General features: G+C 37.6%; 1 protein-coding gene across 8 annotated transcripts; it reads right to left on the bottom strand.

The window, feature by feature from the left end:
* Positions 1 to 601: 601 nt before the first annotated feature.
* Positions 602 to 17,060, bottom strand: LOC109242932 (NADH dehydrogenase [ubiquinone] iron-sulfur protein 1, mitochondrial-like). 8 transcript variants are annotated; one of them, XM_019409817.1, is made up of 7 exons: positions 16,789 to 17,060; positions 15,244 to 15,370; positions 14,855 to 15,156; positions 12,905 to 13,151; positions 11,570 to 11,864; positions 1,379 to 1,543; positions 618 to 1,183 (listed from the first exon to the last, which is right to left on the bottom strand). In XM_019409817.1, exons 3-7 carry the CDS (start codon positions 14,868 to 14,870, stop codon positions 827 to 829), a joined length of 1,080 nt encoding a protein of 359 aa, XP_019265362.1. In that variant the 5' UTR covers positions 14,871 to 15,156; positions 15,244 to 15,370; positions 16,789 to 17,060; the 3' UTR covers positions 618 to 826. The 8 variants fall into 8 exon arrangements, with proteins under 8 accessions (XP_019265367.1, XP_019265365.1, XP_019265366.1 ...); XM_019409816.1 differs by having other exon boundaries at positions 15,251 to 15,370; XM_019409818.1 differs by having other exon boundaries at positions 15,042 to 15,156; positions 15,251 to 15,370.
* Between the last annotated feature and the right edge of the window lie 625 nt (positions 17,061 to 17,685).

The following is a 17,685-nucleotide window of genomic DNA, read 5'->3' as shown; positions in this document are numbered from 1 at the left end:
CAGGGAATACAATACCTGAGGCGAACAAAACCACATAACATAATAAAAATCTAAGAATATGAAGGGACATGCATGCACTAAGACTATCGGTGAACAACTATAAACTACCTACTAACCTTCTACCTTAATCCTCGACCTCCACACCCTCCTATTAAGAAATTAGGAAATTAGATTCAATGTGATAGTTGTTTGGCCCTGCAGCCTTTGCATGTTCTTTCTCTATACACCATTTCTTTTCAGAAACGGTAAATGCCATTATGCCAAGTCCTGTGATCATTGCAGATAAGCCGCCTATCACAGTTTCCACATCTCTATTCTATACTATACTAGCAGTTCGTCTCACTATTCGCAGATTCCGATAAATTACAGTTCCATTTGTACAGAGTTTTTTTTTCCTCCAAGAAAAGAGCTAAAAGTGTCACAATCGTAGACCTTGATGCTATTGAGAAAGCAGGGTATCAGAACACAACATTTTATGCCCGCTAATTATCATAAAATATGTGGCTTATCTATCTGCTCATGTTAGTTGGTGCAGGGAAACAAAAGTTGCAAGAAAATCTCAATGTGCATGTACAACATCAAAAATGCAACAAAAAAATGCTTCACGAGAAACCAAGATACCATACATTTTTTTTAAATCAGGAACCAAGATACCATAACATTAGGTATGCCAGAAGGCTAAGTCCAAAAGCAAAATAAGTAATTAGTTACATGGAGAAGTTAAAGTTTCATGATTGCACGAGCAGCTTATCAAAAATTTAAAATAAGGCGACTGGCAACATTACTTATATCCTGAGACAAGAAACTACTAGCAGTCTTGGAAAACTCACTCCTGGAAAATAATCAGAGAATTGGAGGAGGCTCGTGGGCAGCCTAACAATTGCCCAGCCAATTGATAGAAATATGCAGAAATACAGTACATTGAACATCTCTTGCACTCTCTTGTCTTTGATATGACAATGAACTTCTCCAAGACAGTTGCATTCTTTAACACAAATTCTGAAAGTTTGAAAAGCTGGTCATAGCCCTGTTCGGTATGATCCTTCAAACACACCCTGGAGGAGTTGACAATCTTAACATTCTTGAGGTTGGGAAACACAAAGCATGAAATCCAACTCTGCAAATCAACATTATCTGCTTTGGCCAAATAGCTTAACTCAAAGTGGCACTGGGAACCATCAAACTGGAGACAGAATATAATCAGGACCAAATGCAGGTCAGCCCAATAGAAATTGCACAAAAGTGAACAAAAAAATGATATCACAGTATAAGTGTGTGGTGATAAATTTCAGAACCAACAAATCTTGATGATAGTTTGAAAATGTTAAGATGGCTGTTCCCAGATGTAAAAAGAAGAGAAAAAGTTTTAGGAAGTTACATAAGAAGTATCCATATCAATGTTGAGCGTCTCCACATAAGGCGACGCTCGCAAAGGAACAGCTGCTCCATAAAAATTAAACTTTTCCATACGCAACTCCAGCGTTAGATATTTGCATTTCAATTCTGGAATAGGCACCCCTTTGAACTGCAATATGCACATGACCTGGTGCAGTAATCCCAATGAAACTAGTAAAGAATAGAGAAAGCAATAACAACAAAATGAAAGTACTTCACAACAGAGAGATGGTGCTTTGACAAATACAACCGTCAAACACTCAAAGCGACATCAATGCACAACAATCCTCGTTTCTAGACAATCTTTTGCATGTATAAAAGAAATACTCGACTTGGAAAAGCTGACACAAGGATTTGCATTGGTGAAATTTGTGCAAAGGGTTCTTAATTGTATAATGTTTACTTCTGCAACTGTCCCATAAAAATCAATCCGAGAAAATAAGGACTTCTGAGTTATTTTTAGAAAGGTAACATAATTTTAATTACTTGACAGCACCAAGTGAGTGCTGAATTACACATGTACAACTGAGCAAAACCATCCCTGTTTAGCTACACAGGGTACTAATGAAGTCTAATATCTGATCTACATATCCTTTACAATGTCAATTTTAGACCAAAAATACAAAAAATACAAACAAGTATATTTCAGGACCTTTGAGTTAAAAACATACCTCTGTGAACCAAGTTCCAATTGTTAGATCAGTTGCACAACTCAACTTTTGAAGATTATCATGGACGAAGGTCCTAAGTACTCGATGATAGTCGCGACAACTATCTTCCTCCTCCTCATCAGATTCTTCGCCCAAGATGTTTTTGATACATGTAATGTTGAAAGTAAGCTTAGCATTAACGACAGAGGACACATCTACAAGCCTACACTTGAGATCATAAAGATCTCCTGAAATTTCCAAATGCTGAAGATAAGGGGCAATAATTTCCAAGGAATGATCCTTTTCATCACTAGGAACCCAATATTCTTTAAACTTCAGTCTCTTTAAATTTGAAGACTTAATTTCCAGGCGACTGAATCCCTCAACCCGATATAATTCCATAGTTTCCAAAGCAGGACAGCCTGACAGTAAGTTCACAAGATGGTCGTTCTCTAACACCACGGAATCCTCCAACTTTATGCTCTTTAGAGACTTCCACGCTACGACCACGTTACTATCAAAGCAACAACTGAAAAAAACTAAAGTTATTAACGACGAACAGCTACAGAAAGATTTAGGCAACTCTAAAGTGCGCTCCTCCTCACTTGACGAGAATACAACATTTTCCACTTTTTTCTCAACAGCAAAAGTAAGACATTCATTCAGTTGACGACGACTAGGTTGCAAGTAGTCGCAGTTGAGCTCAAGTGTTTTAATTTTGGGAGAAATGGAATGAGCTAATACGTAGTCAACAAAGGATACTAAATGTCGTTTTTTCCGGAAATCTCTAGGAGTGAAAATGAGGTTATCAAGTGAAGTGCAGAGATATCGCCACCTTTTCTAGAGAATACATGTTTTGAATGCATCCCTTGTCGTCGGCAGAAGAGAGAGAATTTGAACAAGGAGCGGGTCCGGCAACTCACTAAGTCGTCTTCGTCTTTGGAGCAGTTGCTTGAAGCCATGATTTGGGATGGTCTCCTCACGCCGCACTTTGGGTTATTTGCTTCGCTATTAGATTAGATGCAACTAGCTTAATAAACGAGATTATTTTTGGTCCTTCATATATATTTCTCAACATAAATGGTCCTTAGTATTTGCTAAAGTGGACACATTTAGTACAAGACCCTACAACTAAATACGTACTTGTTTACCTTTTTTTTTTTTTTTGAAAAGGTAACATATTTGTATTAAGTATAAAATTGGTTACACTATATCAGTGTAACCATCCAGTAATTTCAATGAAATTACCAGAGGGGAGAACTACATCAGTAAGACTCACAATTGGTCTAAAACATCAAAAATACATTCACACTCTTCTAGATACTCCTGTTTACACCAAAAATAAAAAAGCAATAAATAGCTCATCTTCAACTTTGGTATTGAACTATGGTTGTCCTCGAAGCATCTTTGATTCCTTTCTTTCCATATTGTCCACCGTATGCAAGCCGGGACAATCTTCCATCTCTCCTTCTGACCGGAATGATCCCATCTCTTTTCCAACTAGTTAGAACCTCTTTGATTCTCCCTGGCATAACCCACCGGATCCTCCTCGGGTTGATGAATATCTTCCATAATTGGTTCGTAATTCTGCAGTGTAAAAAGAGATGGTTGATTGTCTCCTCCTGAGCTTTGCATAAGTGACATCTGGACCCCAGTTGATATCCTCTCTTGAGTAGATTATCTTGTGTCAGAACTGCTTCTCTAGCTAATAGCCAAGTGAAACATGCCACTTTGTATGGAATTTTTACTTTCCAGATCATCTTCCACGGCCAAAATCCAATTTGATTATTAGATTGGTTAAACTCTTTATAAGCAGATTTGACAGAAAACTTGCCTTCTTTCCCCCCTTGCCAGAACACCTTATCCTCAGAGCTGGAAGTCCCTTTGAATTGTTCTAAGATGCTATAAAAATCTGTCAGCCTTTGTATTTCCCAGTCGTTTAGGAGTCTCCTGAAAGTAAGATTCCACCCTTGACCTGTCCACAGTTCTCCAACAAGTGAGCCTTGCTGTTGGTTCAGATTGTAAATGTCTGGAAATAGCTGCTTCAAGGTTCTCTGTCCAAGCCATTTGTCTTCCCAAAAAGAAGTTTTCATACCATTGCCCACTTTGAAGCTGGACCTATTGCTGAATTTTGGCCATAGATTCCTGATGGACCTCCACAGGCTAACCCCATAAGGGCTATTCACAGATTTGGTTGTCCAGCTGCCTTCCTTCCCATACCTTACCTCAATTACATTTTTCCACAAGGAATGTTCTGTTGTGGCGAACCTCCATAGCCACTTCATCATCAGACCATGATTTTGTTTTTTCAGATGCCTAACCCCCATCCCTCCTTCCTTCTTGCCTGTTGTAAGGACATCCCATCTGACCAAATGGATTTTGTTCTTCTCACTGACACCTTGCCATATGAAGTTTCTTCTCAGGACATCAAGTCTTTTTGCTACACTTGCAGGCATAGGAAAAAGTGACATCATGTAAGTTGGCATAGCATCCAATACACTATTAACTAGTGTAAGTCTTCCTCCCAGGGATAAATATTGACTCTTCCAGCAAACTAATTTCTTTTCACACTTCTCAACTACATCATTCCAGATCCCTTTAGATTTGCTTTTCGCTCCAAGAGGCATTCCAAGATAGGCTGTTGGCAAGGTTCCTACTCTTCCTCCCAGAATATTCACCAAGCTATGAATCTCCATTACTTCATTAACTGGATAGATGAAGCTCTTATTCCAGTTAATGCGTAATCCAGAAATAGCTTCAAAAAAGATGAATATCACTCTCAAAATAAGCACCTGGTCTCTATCAGCATCACAAAACACCAAAGTATATGCAGGTGAGTAACCTCCACTGACACTGGATCTCTATAATTTACCCTGAAACCCCTAATCTTATTGTTAGCTTTGGCAGATTTAAACATGCTGTTTAAACCTTCCATTGCCAGAATAAATAAAAAAGGGGATATAAGATCCCCCTGCCTCAGACCTCTCTGTAAAGAGAAAAAACCAGCTGGAGAACCATTTATCAGAATTGAGAATTTAACAGTGTTGATGCAAAACTTAATCCACCTGATCCATCTCTCATCAAAGCCCATCTTTATTAATACTCCCAGCAAGAAATCCCAATGCAGATGGTCATAAGCCTTTTCTATGTCTAGCTTACACAGAATGCCAGGTTCCTTGCTCTTCATTCTAACATCAACACACTCGTTTGCAATTAGGATAGCATCCATGATTTGCCTACCTTTGATAAAGGCCATCTGTTGAGTGTCCACCAATTTGCCAATGACTTTTTTTGATTCTTTCTGCCATGATCTTTGAAATTATTTTGTAGAAACTTCCTATCAGGCTAATGGGCCTGAAGTCTTTCAGTTCTTTATCTCCCACCTTCTTTGGAATCAAAGCCACCAAAGTGGCATTGAAGCTCTTTTCAATGGTCCCATTTGCATGGAAGTTTTGGACAGCAGCAATCACATCTGAGCCTATCACTTTGAGTATAGAAAGCCATGGTATATCCATCTGGACCCGGGGCTTTGTTGATGATGAAGACTAATGCATTGCGCCTCTTGCCATCTATTTTCATAAATAACTGGAAAGCTTCCTTCTCACACCCTTCGAATTCCATCCCAAATTCTTTGCTCAATCTGATAATATTCTGATGCACCCAAATTGGAGCGTTAAACTCCGGGTCCTCCTCTTCTTCATTGATTAGAGAGTTTAAAGGAGGAACACCTTCTATGCCCCAATCCCCCGAGAAATTCCCCTCCCCAATCTGCATGTCTGAATTGTCTTGATCGTCTGTCACTGGTTGTTCCATTTCGTTGATGAGAACCATGGCACTGTCACTGGCTGCCTTGGTCGAAGGTTCTGCCTTTTCAATTCCTTCGTGATTGTCGATAGAGTGTTTCTCTATTACCACGTCTGTTTTCTTTTCTTTAGTTGAGATGGCTTGGATCTCTATAAGAAATGGGTCTTTAGTTATTTCATAATGGGCTAACTGGTTTGGGCCTTTGCAACATAACTTAAGAGAAGGGTATGCCTGTCTTGGGCCCAAACTAACAGATTGTTTGGGGCCCAAAATTTCCATTGCTGGCCTGGGTATTAGGTCACACGTGCCCTAATTTTACAACCCTCCCCTCCTTTCGATGAGCCCACGTGACCTTCCTGATTAGCCGCCAATTTGAACCCCTTTTCCAGTAGGTCTCCACTATTAACCGAAGGACATTGACTTCCTCTATTACCCAATAGACTATTGTCTTCATCTTCTTCTTCCATCGAAAGCGCCACCACCACCGTCGCCGGTAACTCACACCAGATGGGAATTTTGAACAAATAGCCATCACTTTCTAGAAGTATCTCCCTTGGAACCTTACTCCCATCCCCCATCACTTTTATCCTAGCCCATCGGAGGTGGTTTTTGAGCATTGTTTCCTCCTCCGTTTCAATCCATCCCCCACACTGATCTCCTATGGTTTTGAGCAATTTTTCCGACCAAAGATTAACCGGCAATCCCAACAGCCTAATCCACACCCAGTCCCTCTTCACCTCCTCCGGCCAGCAGCCGGTGGTAGGGTTCCACCAACCTAGGCTGATTTTTGCTTTCTTCCATTGCCACTCTCCATTGAGCACATGCTCTGCTTCTATCCTTGATGGGAATTCGAAGAGGTATTGAGAGTCATTCATCTCATGTACATTTATGCTGATGGAAGACTTCCAAGTGTTACATGCCCATTTTCTAATGTCGTTCAAAGGTGGAGTTTCCTCTGGTGATATCAGAACTTTGCCTACTAAGCATCTACTCAAGACATCTTTATCCGTTATCTCTGAACCTCGGTGTTGTGATTTTGGACCTACTGATTTTGATAGGAGAGGATTTTGTCCCTTCTGATGACCATCTGTTGGTTCTGATTGCTTCTTTAAAAGATAACTCCAGACGGGGGAAGTTACAATCTGGACCTTCTTGTCCTTCTCAGGTACATTTATGAGTCTTAGGATCTTCTGGGCTATGTCACCCCACCCAGCATTTACTGTGATTTCCGGTGTAATAATAATTGAACTGTTATCCCCTTGTACCGCAATAAAACTGATGTACCTACCATATTCATTATATTTAAGGCTGCAATAATATTCTGTGTAGTGATCTTTGATAGACCATCTCCTTATTGCCCTGTTGTGTTCCTTAGAGGCCACCTTAAATACATCTGTCACCCATTTCATCACTTTAATGCTAACAGTTGTTGTCCTCATTAATTTCCTGCTGCGTTCAACCATTCGAACCATACTTCTGATCTAGTTCTATTTTTTGTGATATCAAAAGATTTGAATCCCACGTAATATATCATGTTGCTGTCCATGTCTTAAGGGGAAAAATATGAGTGAAGAAGGGAATGTAGAAAGGAGTTCCGGTGGATATTGCACCGGAAAAAGCTACTCTACAGACCTAGGAAGTATCATTCGCTCATCCTAACTTTCATCTTTTCCTTCTTGTTTACTTTTCATTGTTAGATTACTGAAGAAAGAAATAAGGGGCAAGTTAGAAATACAAATTATAATTGAATAACCTGCAATATTTCGTTAAATTTACAACCAATTAATTGTAAAGCGTAATAATATACTAATAGACACTCGAAGTTGGCAATAACGGAGAGTTAGACCTTGAAATTAAGGTAGTTAACATAGAGATACCCCTAGTAAACATAAATTTTTTACTCGAATGTGTAAAACCCTTTTGTTGTCTTTTTGCCTTTCAAAACTAATGGACCCTACCTTTCATTCTCCTCCATCTTCTTCCCCCTTCCACCGGCCACCACTGCTTTGGTATTTTATCGATATAAAGCATTTAAACAGAGTAACAGACCAATCAAGAGGCGAACCAGGGTTTGAAGGGTGGGGAGCACCAACCCGTGATATGGACCAAGTAGATGGGTTCATCATTGCTTAGATAACTATTAATTTTGATGACATAAATTTTTACAATATAATAACTCAGTGAGCAAAAAATAATTAGTTTCATTATCACAAAAAAGAAAAGATCATCAAATTACAATTGTACTCGAGGAGTTTTCATACTTTGAATCGATCTATAATAACGTCATTGCTTACAGTTGCAAATACCTTACGCTCTATATTGCAAACTAAATAACCAATCAAAAATTCTTCACTTATACTTTTACGTAGATCATTTTTTACGAGCTTCATTGAGGAGAATACTCTTTCGACGCTTGTAGTGGCAACAGGTAGAATCAAAGTCAGCTTCACAAGTAAATAAACATGACACCACGTTTGATCCAGTTTTGTCTTTGCCATCACTATAGCAAGATCCAGTCAAAAATAAACGGTCTTAGTTGAGGCCTCAAATCACATCAAACAACGCTAAAAACACGAATCACACTCCCAATTCAAGCCTAATGAAACTAAGAAATTCTAACTTCCACATTCGATGTTGAAACCTATCAAATCAATTCCGATTGACCTCAAATTTTGCACACAAGTCATAATTGATATTACGAACCTACTCCCACTTCCGAAATCGGTATCCAACCCCGATATCAAAAAGTCCACTCTCAGCCAAACTTTCCAAAAACCTTCAAATTTTCAACTTTCGCCAAATGACCCCGAAATGACCTGCGGACCTCCAAATCCACTTCCGGACGCGCTCCCAATACCAAAATCACCATACGAAGCTATTCTCAGACTCGGAATCCCAAACGGACATCGATAACATTGAAATGCACTTTAACCCATATTTATAAAATTCTTTCAAAATGGCAACTTTCCACAATAGACGCTGAAACGCTCCGGGGTCATCTAAAACCCGATCCGAACATACGCCCAAGTCCAAAATCATCATACGAACCTGTTGGAACCTTGAAATCTCGATTCCGAGGTCATTTACTCAAAAATCAAACCTTAGTAAATTCTTCCAACTTAAAGCTTCCGAAATGAGAGTTTTCTTTCCAAACCAACTCCGAAATTCCTGAAATTCAATTTCGACCATGCGTACAAGTCATAATACCTGAAGTGAAGCTACTCATGGCCTCAAACCGCCCAACGATGCGCTAGAGCTCATAACGGCCGGTCGGGTCGTTACAAAATAAATATATATTTGGTCATTGCATATATCACTCATAATCAAAATACAATCTCATAATACAATCTGATCACAAATTTATCCATTTTGATGTTAAAGAATAGAGCTTTAGGTAAGTTTTTTTAACTGACTTTTCCGGAACAAAATTATATAGTTGAAATAAAAACCTATTGTATCTAAAGAAAAGATAACACGAAATACACAGTTGATACTCCATTATTTTGGCTAATTTTTTTTATTTAGTTAAGATAATGGATTTCCATCCAATTTCTTTACAAATGTAGTGTGAAAAAGAAATTCACAGTTGGAATAAATAGAAATTATATCCATATAAGATATTTTAAAAAAAATTAAAATTTGGGTAAAATATGCATTGTATACTAAGATGAAATAATAACAAATATACAATTATAACAAATAAATCATTGCATATATATTAACAATTGAAAAATATCCCACCGTGAAGCTAATTTATCGGTTTTTATTTTTTTATTTTTTTATTTTTTTATTTTTATTTACATTCATCGCGCCTGAAATAAGATATAAAAAATCAAATAGCTAAGGTCAGTGGTGTCAAGTTTAGAGTGCCACAAGATTAGAATGGTTCTAAGGTATTCTGTCTTTTTTATTTTCAGCCCCTTCATTGCTTACTCGCGTCAAATCTAATGCCGAAGCTGGAATTTGAAAAGAAAAAAAAACAAGGGAACCACAGTGTTAGGTGACAACGATTCCGATCCCTTTTGGACCCTAAATCATGGCTTCCAGCTTCAGAAGTAGTAGTAGTAATTTGAGAAATCCTCCTTCTTCGAAGAAACAGAACGCCCTAGACCGTATCTGTCACTTCCTGACTCACTCCTCATTCATATTCTCTCTCTTCTTCCAACAAAGGATGCATTCAGAACATGTATTCTCTCTAAAAGGTGTCAGTATCTCCGGACTTCTGTTTATAACTTCAATTTTACTTGCTATAGTTTCAGCGAAGTAGAAAGCTTCGGATCCTTTGTTGACTATGTATTAGCTCATTCTGTTTCTTTAATTTTTGTTGTTGTTGTTGTTGATAAGAATAACTCACTTGCAGTTGCGGAGTACATTGATGAACATCTATGTACTACAAGAAGACTGAGACTTTTGGCTGCGACCCTCCAAACTATATGGAACAACAATCTGATATTAATGAAAGGAATGAGAGCCATCTTCTTTGACTGGCTGATTGAGGTACACTACAAGTTTAAACTGATGGAGGAGACCTTGTATTTGACTGTGGGTCTCATAGATAGGTTCCTGGCAGTTCAGTTAGTGATTAAGGAAAAACTTCAGCTTGTTGGAATAACAACTATGCTTCTTGTCTGCAAGTATGAAGAGGTCTCTATTCCTGTGATGGAGGATTTAATTTTGATCTCTGACAACAATCAATTACACCGGAAAAGAAGTGTTTGAGATGGAAAAGATGATGATTAATACCTTACAATTCCACCTAAGTGTGCCTACAGCATATGTGCTTATGAGCCGACTTAATACCGGTCAGTCTAATAAGAAGGTGGAGCTCATGCCTTTCTTCTTGATAGAACTATGTCTGGTTGAGTATGAAATGCACCATCAGAGCTAGCAGCTGCATCATTCTTTAGTGTGTAATGTACTCTTGGTGTGTCTAAGGAGTGGAGTACAACCTATAGCAGGCGCGACGCTAAAGAAGAGATTTTCCTGTCAGTACAGTTCCAAAAATTATCAACGTCCAAGACTATGAAAGTGCAGAGGTTCAGAGGAAAAAAGCACATAAAAGAAAAACCACCAAGGGATCCAATTCACATCAACGATGTATAATACTGAATCTCATATTTCCTTTCACTGAAAGAAGCATGCTTCTTGAATGGTTAAGCGCAAAATAAAGGGTGAAATGGCCATGCTTGCACGGCTGCATTCCGCTGAATGCAAATGAGAAGGATGGAAAAACAGGAAGCTACAACCTTAGAGAAGTAGAAATCATTTTTAGTCACTACATCATTCAACCTCTATTGCGCTAGTTACACCTCCTTTCAGAATCAGGTGCAGCCTCTTCACCTAGGCTTTTCTTTTTCCAAAATAAAGTCTATCTCACTTATTAGCTTCTTAGCTAACAATAAGAGATTACGTCACAGAAATTATCATTTTTTTTAGATTGAACACAAATGATCAAATTTAACTAAACAATGAAGAGAAGATGGCAGAGCCTTGGAAAACACTCAGCTTATGCACAAGCACTATGGAAACAAAAAAATGATTTAAACCACCCTTACAGCTTGGCTACCCACACAAACTAAAACGTGGAAAAACTTCCAACCAGAACAACATGCAGGCATTCAAGACAACCAGGTGATCGGCATGAATATGATAATCCATGTATTAGCACCACTAAACATTTTAGAGAGGAAAGACATAAGAAAAATAATAAAGTGCAGTACCTCGTTTAATCGCGGTACAACACGCATGACCTCCGGACCTTTACTATCAATTCGAATGTTAGAACCAACGGCATCAGTCACATCAATGCTTTCTATGCCCTTTAGCTCCCAATTTCTGGCTTTAAAGGCAAAAGGTTTTGAGGTAAGGGCTCCAACTGGACAAATATCAATCACATTCCCTGAAAGTTCACTTGTCATAAGTTTTTCAACATAAGTTCCAATTTCTTCTCCACTACCACGACCCAACATTCCAAGGTCCTCTGTTCCAGCTACTTCTGTAGCAAATCTGACGCACCTGTTACACCAACAGCAAAAAATTAGAGGATACTGTGCAAGAGATATAAAATGCACAAGCAAGTCTTTACTAATCCTCATGTATCTAAAGCTCAAACCTAATAAATATTTGTTGCACTCAATCTCTCACAACTGCCCCAAAGTTTTCTTATAGCTATAGCACCAAAGAGGTCAAATTTAGCAGTTATCAATGGGAAGGAATAACTTAAAAGGGCATAACCACATTGGAGAAATGAAGAAACCAGTATAAATCATTCTGTTGTAGGACGGTATATATAGCAAAATATGAATGTAACATTCTACGAATTACGCAGATTATGAGAAAAAATGAAAAAGACAGACTGGCGTTTTCTGCTAGGATACTGGCACTATGCAAAAGTTCCTGTAGTTTTTTGAGAAAGACTGACACTAAGCAGAAGTTCCTATAACACATAAATGTTCACTAGAATTACCATATCCATCTTATTAGGCTACCTCCTTCATTTGTTTTTATTTTTTGGGTAAGATATTAGACTGACTCTTCTTCAAACCTTTCTTAATAGAAATCACATATATAAGGGAAAACCTGCAAGTTTTTTCATGAGATTTGGGAACCATAAATAAAATACAATATTGACGGTTACTTGTGTTACATCAACTCAAGATATGCGTACGATTCAGGATGCGGGTGAATGTAACTATCCAATATACATCTGTACCTTTTTGCTATTTTAATCTATTTTAAAACCTGCACAAAGTACCTAACTCAAGTCACACCCGCTTGACCCAGGTACATCATGGCACATGAAGGATCCATGTAGCATAGACTTGGCATCTCACAAATTTCAGAATAGTTTTTTTTTTTGGGGGGAAAGGGAAAAAGTGGACACTTTTCATAGTCCGACCACAGTGCCAGTCAAGAACACACTTACAACAATAGTTATCAAGTTTTGGTCCCATACGTCAAAGTTGATTTGAAACTTCACATCACAAAATAAATCGAACCGCTCACATTTTACGTTTGACAAATAACACTAGTAAAGGTAAGAATCAAACACAGACCTTGTACACTGGATGCACCGGGTCATCACAGTCTTCACCAATGGGCCCAAATTCTTGTCAACCACAGACCTCTTCATTTCAGTGAAACGCCCACGGTCTGAGCCAAAGGCCATAGACTGATCTTGGAGATCACATTCTCCTCCCTGATCACAAATTGGACAATCCAGTGGATGATTCATAAGCAAAAACTCCATGACTCCTTCACGAGCCTTTTTGGCAATAGGTGTATCTGTCTTGATCTTCATTCCTGTAAGAGTAATCTCCAGATAAATTTGCAATCCAAGGAACAGATGGAAAAGCAAACAATAATATGCCAATAATAGCTCAACACTAACTATGAATAGATCAGCCTTCGTGAGAATCATCAAATGGCTAGCGAACAACAACAACAGCAACAGGTCAAGATGTTACTAAGCTAAAGAAAACCATACCTATAGAAAAAAAATCAAAAAGTACCAGCTTTCTAAAATTCTTCAAAGGGGAAAATTGAAGAAAATAAAGGGCCATAGAAACTGTCTTGACCAAAACTCAATTAATATTTTTGGTACTGATCCAATGCAGGTAATATTACCACTCAAAACCCTCAGGGGTTGGCCTGGTGGCAATTGACTTGAGCCTTGGGGTTTGCTCCCTTTCAAGGTCTTAAGTTCGAAACCCACTAGGTGCAAACAATTTCTGAGGGTCATCGGACTGGGTAAAACCTGAATTAACCGTGGTGCACTTGCGGGAAACTCCTTGCCGAGGGCCTGTGCACCCCTGGGATTAGTCGGGGCTCTTAGAGATTCGAACACCCGGTGCAAATCAAAAAAAAAAAAAAATATTACCACTCAAGAGCATACAGGCTCAAAAGAACATATCACTAACCCATAATATATTGTTAGCTACAATTGTAAGCTAAAAAACTCTATTTTTGTCGTTTCTTTTTCCTGGGATCAAAAGACGTTCTTTTTCAGTTGACCCCTGGTACAACTATATAATTGCACATATGGTTACCTGCACTTCATGAGTTTGAGGCATATAAACAGCCTCTTTTGGAGAAATACAATGAGAAGATTGCATATGTACTTAATTGAGAGCACTTCTTTTAATATTTTTTTCTTTCTAAAAAAAGACTAATCCAATATTACCACTCAAGGAAACACACCCTCAACACCCAAAGATGTGACCTAGTGGTCAATAAAGTAGGCAAGAAACATGAGGTCTCAGATTCAGTTCCAAGTGGAGACAAAAAACACAAGGTGATTTCTTCCCATTCTATCCACCATTCCACCCATTCTATCCATTACTTGGTACTTGTTGTTGGTGGGAGGCAACAAGTATTTGGTGGAATTAGTTGAGGTACACACAAGCTGGCCCGGACACCATGGTTATCAGAAAAAAAACTCAAATGAACATATGATCACCATTATCAACCCATATTGTCTGCTTCGGTTAAGCACAAGATATTAAGCAGGAAATCTCTCTATTCATTTATTTCCTTATTTTCTCACATGTCCAAATAGAGCCAAATAGATATCGTGATAGCTGACCCAACAAATTAATGTATTATGTAAAAAAGACGTTTTTGAGAGCTTAAACAAGCATTTAAAGCATCAAATTGAGCATAGAAATCCAAAGGGATTTAAGTTATATACACTCACATTGTAATGATGAACTATAACATGTGATAGCAGATTAGTTATTATTTTTACAATTTTACCAGATTGCCAATTACCCCCTTTATCTGATGCACTTTCTTTTTAATTTGTTTCTCTCATTTATAATCACACAAATATCTATGGCTTGTTTAAGGATTGCTTACTTTCTTACTTAAGGTGTGTTCAGCCAAACATCATCACATAAAATGGGATAGAGGAAGTATTAAAAAGACGTTTTTAGAGCTTCAACAAGCATCAAATGGAGCATAAAAATCCAAATACAAATCGAGATCAATAAACTAATCAGTATTACCTGGAAGTGCAGGCATGGCACAAGAAGCAACAAGCAACAGGCTTAGGACCGGGAAAGTTGTCCAACAATTACACGACTCAAAATTTTTAAATAAAATATTAAAATGGAAAGCGTTTTACATCCAAAGGAACGCAGAAGATACACAATCTTTGGTCCAAAAAAATTACAAAGAGAGAGATCCACATGCCTTCCAAAGAGTTCCTCAAATTGATCTATAGACACCATTAATGCAGATGGCTCAGCCAACTTATTTACTGTCTTGAACCTAGCAACTGGAGCAACTATGTTGGCACGCCCAGGGTCTAGCCATGCATAAGAAGAGTTAGACAAGTAAATTAAAAGCAGATCAGCCATCTCGTAGACCAAGAAAAATGCAACTAAATGCATACTTCGTACTTGAACAACCGATCTCCCCTGAAAGGTTTAGCAGCCGTACACACGGATACCCGTCAATGGCCATGTACATTGACTTCTCAAGATCAGGAACTGACTGGAAAGAGTTCACTTGGTCTGACGCTGTTCAAATTAATAAAATGCAAATATGTATTATACAAAAGTATCACTAAGAAGCTAAAGAACGAAATTAAGACATGCATTCAAAGTGAAGAACATTGCACAGGAAAAGGCTTTCTGAAGTGAAGGGTAAAAATGACATAAAGTGCAGCTTGCTCGTTTCTTCCTTAATTAGCAAATGCAAACTCAAATATCCAACCAAAGCTGTGCTCCTTAGAATGATTAAAACTCCCAATATAATAATTTTTTCCGCATTGTTATGGATTTCCTCTGGAAAAAAAAATACCGAGATTCTTAAAACTCTTCTCATAATCTAGCTGCATTAACTTCCTTATTGTTAACTTAGTTACGCTCCAGTTTAACATAGGCTTCCAATTACCTGAGCAGATGATCTACGCAGTTATAGAAAATCTCAAGTACAAGAAATATCTCATGTTCTATGTCAGGAAAGAAATAAGAAAACAAAACAATTGTCCACCAGCTAAGGCAAAAATACTAAGTTATTTCTTCCCACTTGCCTAAGCCTTGGTGGGCAGAGGTATATGGTACTTGTGCTGGTAACAAACTAACAAGTACTCGACGAAATAGTTGAGGTGTGGGTAAATTTGCTCGGATACCAACAACAACAACTAAGTCTCAATCCCAATTCCCAAACAAGTTGGGGTTGGATATATGAATTCTCAGTGACCATGTTTCTCCATTTAAGCGGTTAGAGAGAACACAATTTTATTTACTTAATTATGTATTCGACACAAGGTAGGGGTAAGGTCTGCGTACACACTACCCTCACGGTGTGGGATATTACTGGGTATGTTGTTGTTGTTGTAATTATGTATTCAACGCGCCTTCCTCACATGTAGTCCTGATTCTCTTTGGCCAGGCATGAGGAAATTATTTTTGACCGGCCTGGACACCATCATCATAAAAACAAAAAACAAATGATTGTCCAAAAGCCATGCTCTTTGAATCCAATCTTTTAACATCTAAGCTCATACTAAGTTAACTTTCCACTATAGTTAAAATCCACATCTGCACTTCATTTAACATATGATCAATTTCCTTTTCTTTCTTAGCAATTTGATAACTCCATTAATAACAAAATTGATTAAATATCTATCAAATAGTAAAATTAACACCTCATTGTTGTCAAATAACATCTTAATTTCGGCATTGACCGAAAAACTAAGCTTGCACAAAAAACAAAAAAAACAAAGAGTGATCTGAGAAAGAGAGGCAATCTAAGCTACGTTAAAATCTATATCTGCACTTCATTTAAAATCAAAAAAAAAAATCAGCTTAGTGATTTTGTTAATTTGATTAATAACAAAAATTGATTAACATATCTATCAAAACAGTAACATTAACACCTCATTGTTAACTCAAGTTGCCGCGAAAAATAAAGAGAAAAAAAACTGAGTGACCTGAGATAGAGAGGAAAAACTGAGCAATGAAGCAGAGAAGAAAAACGAAGAGCTTTGTATCGTCCATGGCAGAAGTGAATTTGTTATAGTGAAGCTTCTAGAACACTAAACCCTAGACCATATGGACACGGTTTTTGTTCGGTTCAGAACTTGTGTTTTCTCTCCCTCCGGTTCACTGGTTATAATTTAGATGTTGACTAATCGGAGAGTTGAAATGTTCCGGTGATCGGAGATCGGAGATCGTCGACGGCGACCAGGAGCAGGAGTTCTACTGCTACTGAATTTTGAAATTTCCATATATGGACGATAAGGGAAAAATAGTACAAAAAAAGGTTTGAGAAAATGACAAAATGTAGTCCCTTAAGTTTTAGGTATGTTTAAAATAGTCTCTTGAAGTTTCTCCTGAGATATTTTGGTCCTTTAAGTAACAAACTCTAATATTAACAGGAACAATTAGAAAATTTTAACTAGAAATCAACAATTAACTCCTTAACATCCAAGAAATTGTAACATCATAAACTGCACCAGACATCAACAATAGCAAAAGAAAAGAAAAAAAAAAAAATATATATATATATATATATATGAATTCACGTTAAATATTTTCTTTTTGAGCAAAAACTCTTCATCCCTCAGTTGATTTGTTTGTGCAAATCTTTTTTCGAAACCTCATAAAAAGTTTCTTCAAAATATGTTTATTTAAGATATTTTCACAATTTATTTTTTGAAGAATTAATTTGACTGCAATTTTCAAATGATTTTACTCTTTTTCAAAAATATTACTATTCAATTGGCTCATTGTGTGATTTTATATGATAATATTTTATTGTAAATAAATTTTAAAACATAATATTTAAAGATAGTACTGTGAGCACCTAATTTTTGCCCCGCATGGAA

The sequence above is a fragment of the Nicotiana attenuata genome, unplaced genomic scaffold, assembly GCF_001879085.1.
Source record: "Nicotiana attenuata strain UT unplaced genomic scaffold, NIATTr2, whole genome shotgun sequence".
In the NCBI taxonomy this organism is placed as follows: domain Eukaryota; kingdom Viridiplantae; phylum Streptophyta; class Magnoliopsida; order Solanales; family Solanaceae; genus Nicotiana; species Nicotiana attenuata.
Note: the sequence above shows the minus strand (reverse complement) of the source record. Positions and strands in the feature narration are given on the sequence as shown.

Coding starts and splice junctions, on each gene's coding strand:
- LOC109242932 (XM_019409817.1), bottom strand. Junction 11,865..12,904: donor CGGTGCATCCAGTGTACAAG/GTCTGTGTTTGA, acceptor TTGGTGTAACAG/GTGCGTCAGATTTGCTACAG. Junction 1,544..11,569: donor TTGTACCGCGATTAAACGAG/GTACTGCACTTT, acceptor TTACTGCACCAG/GTCATGTGCATATTGCAGTT.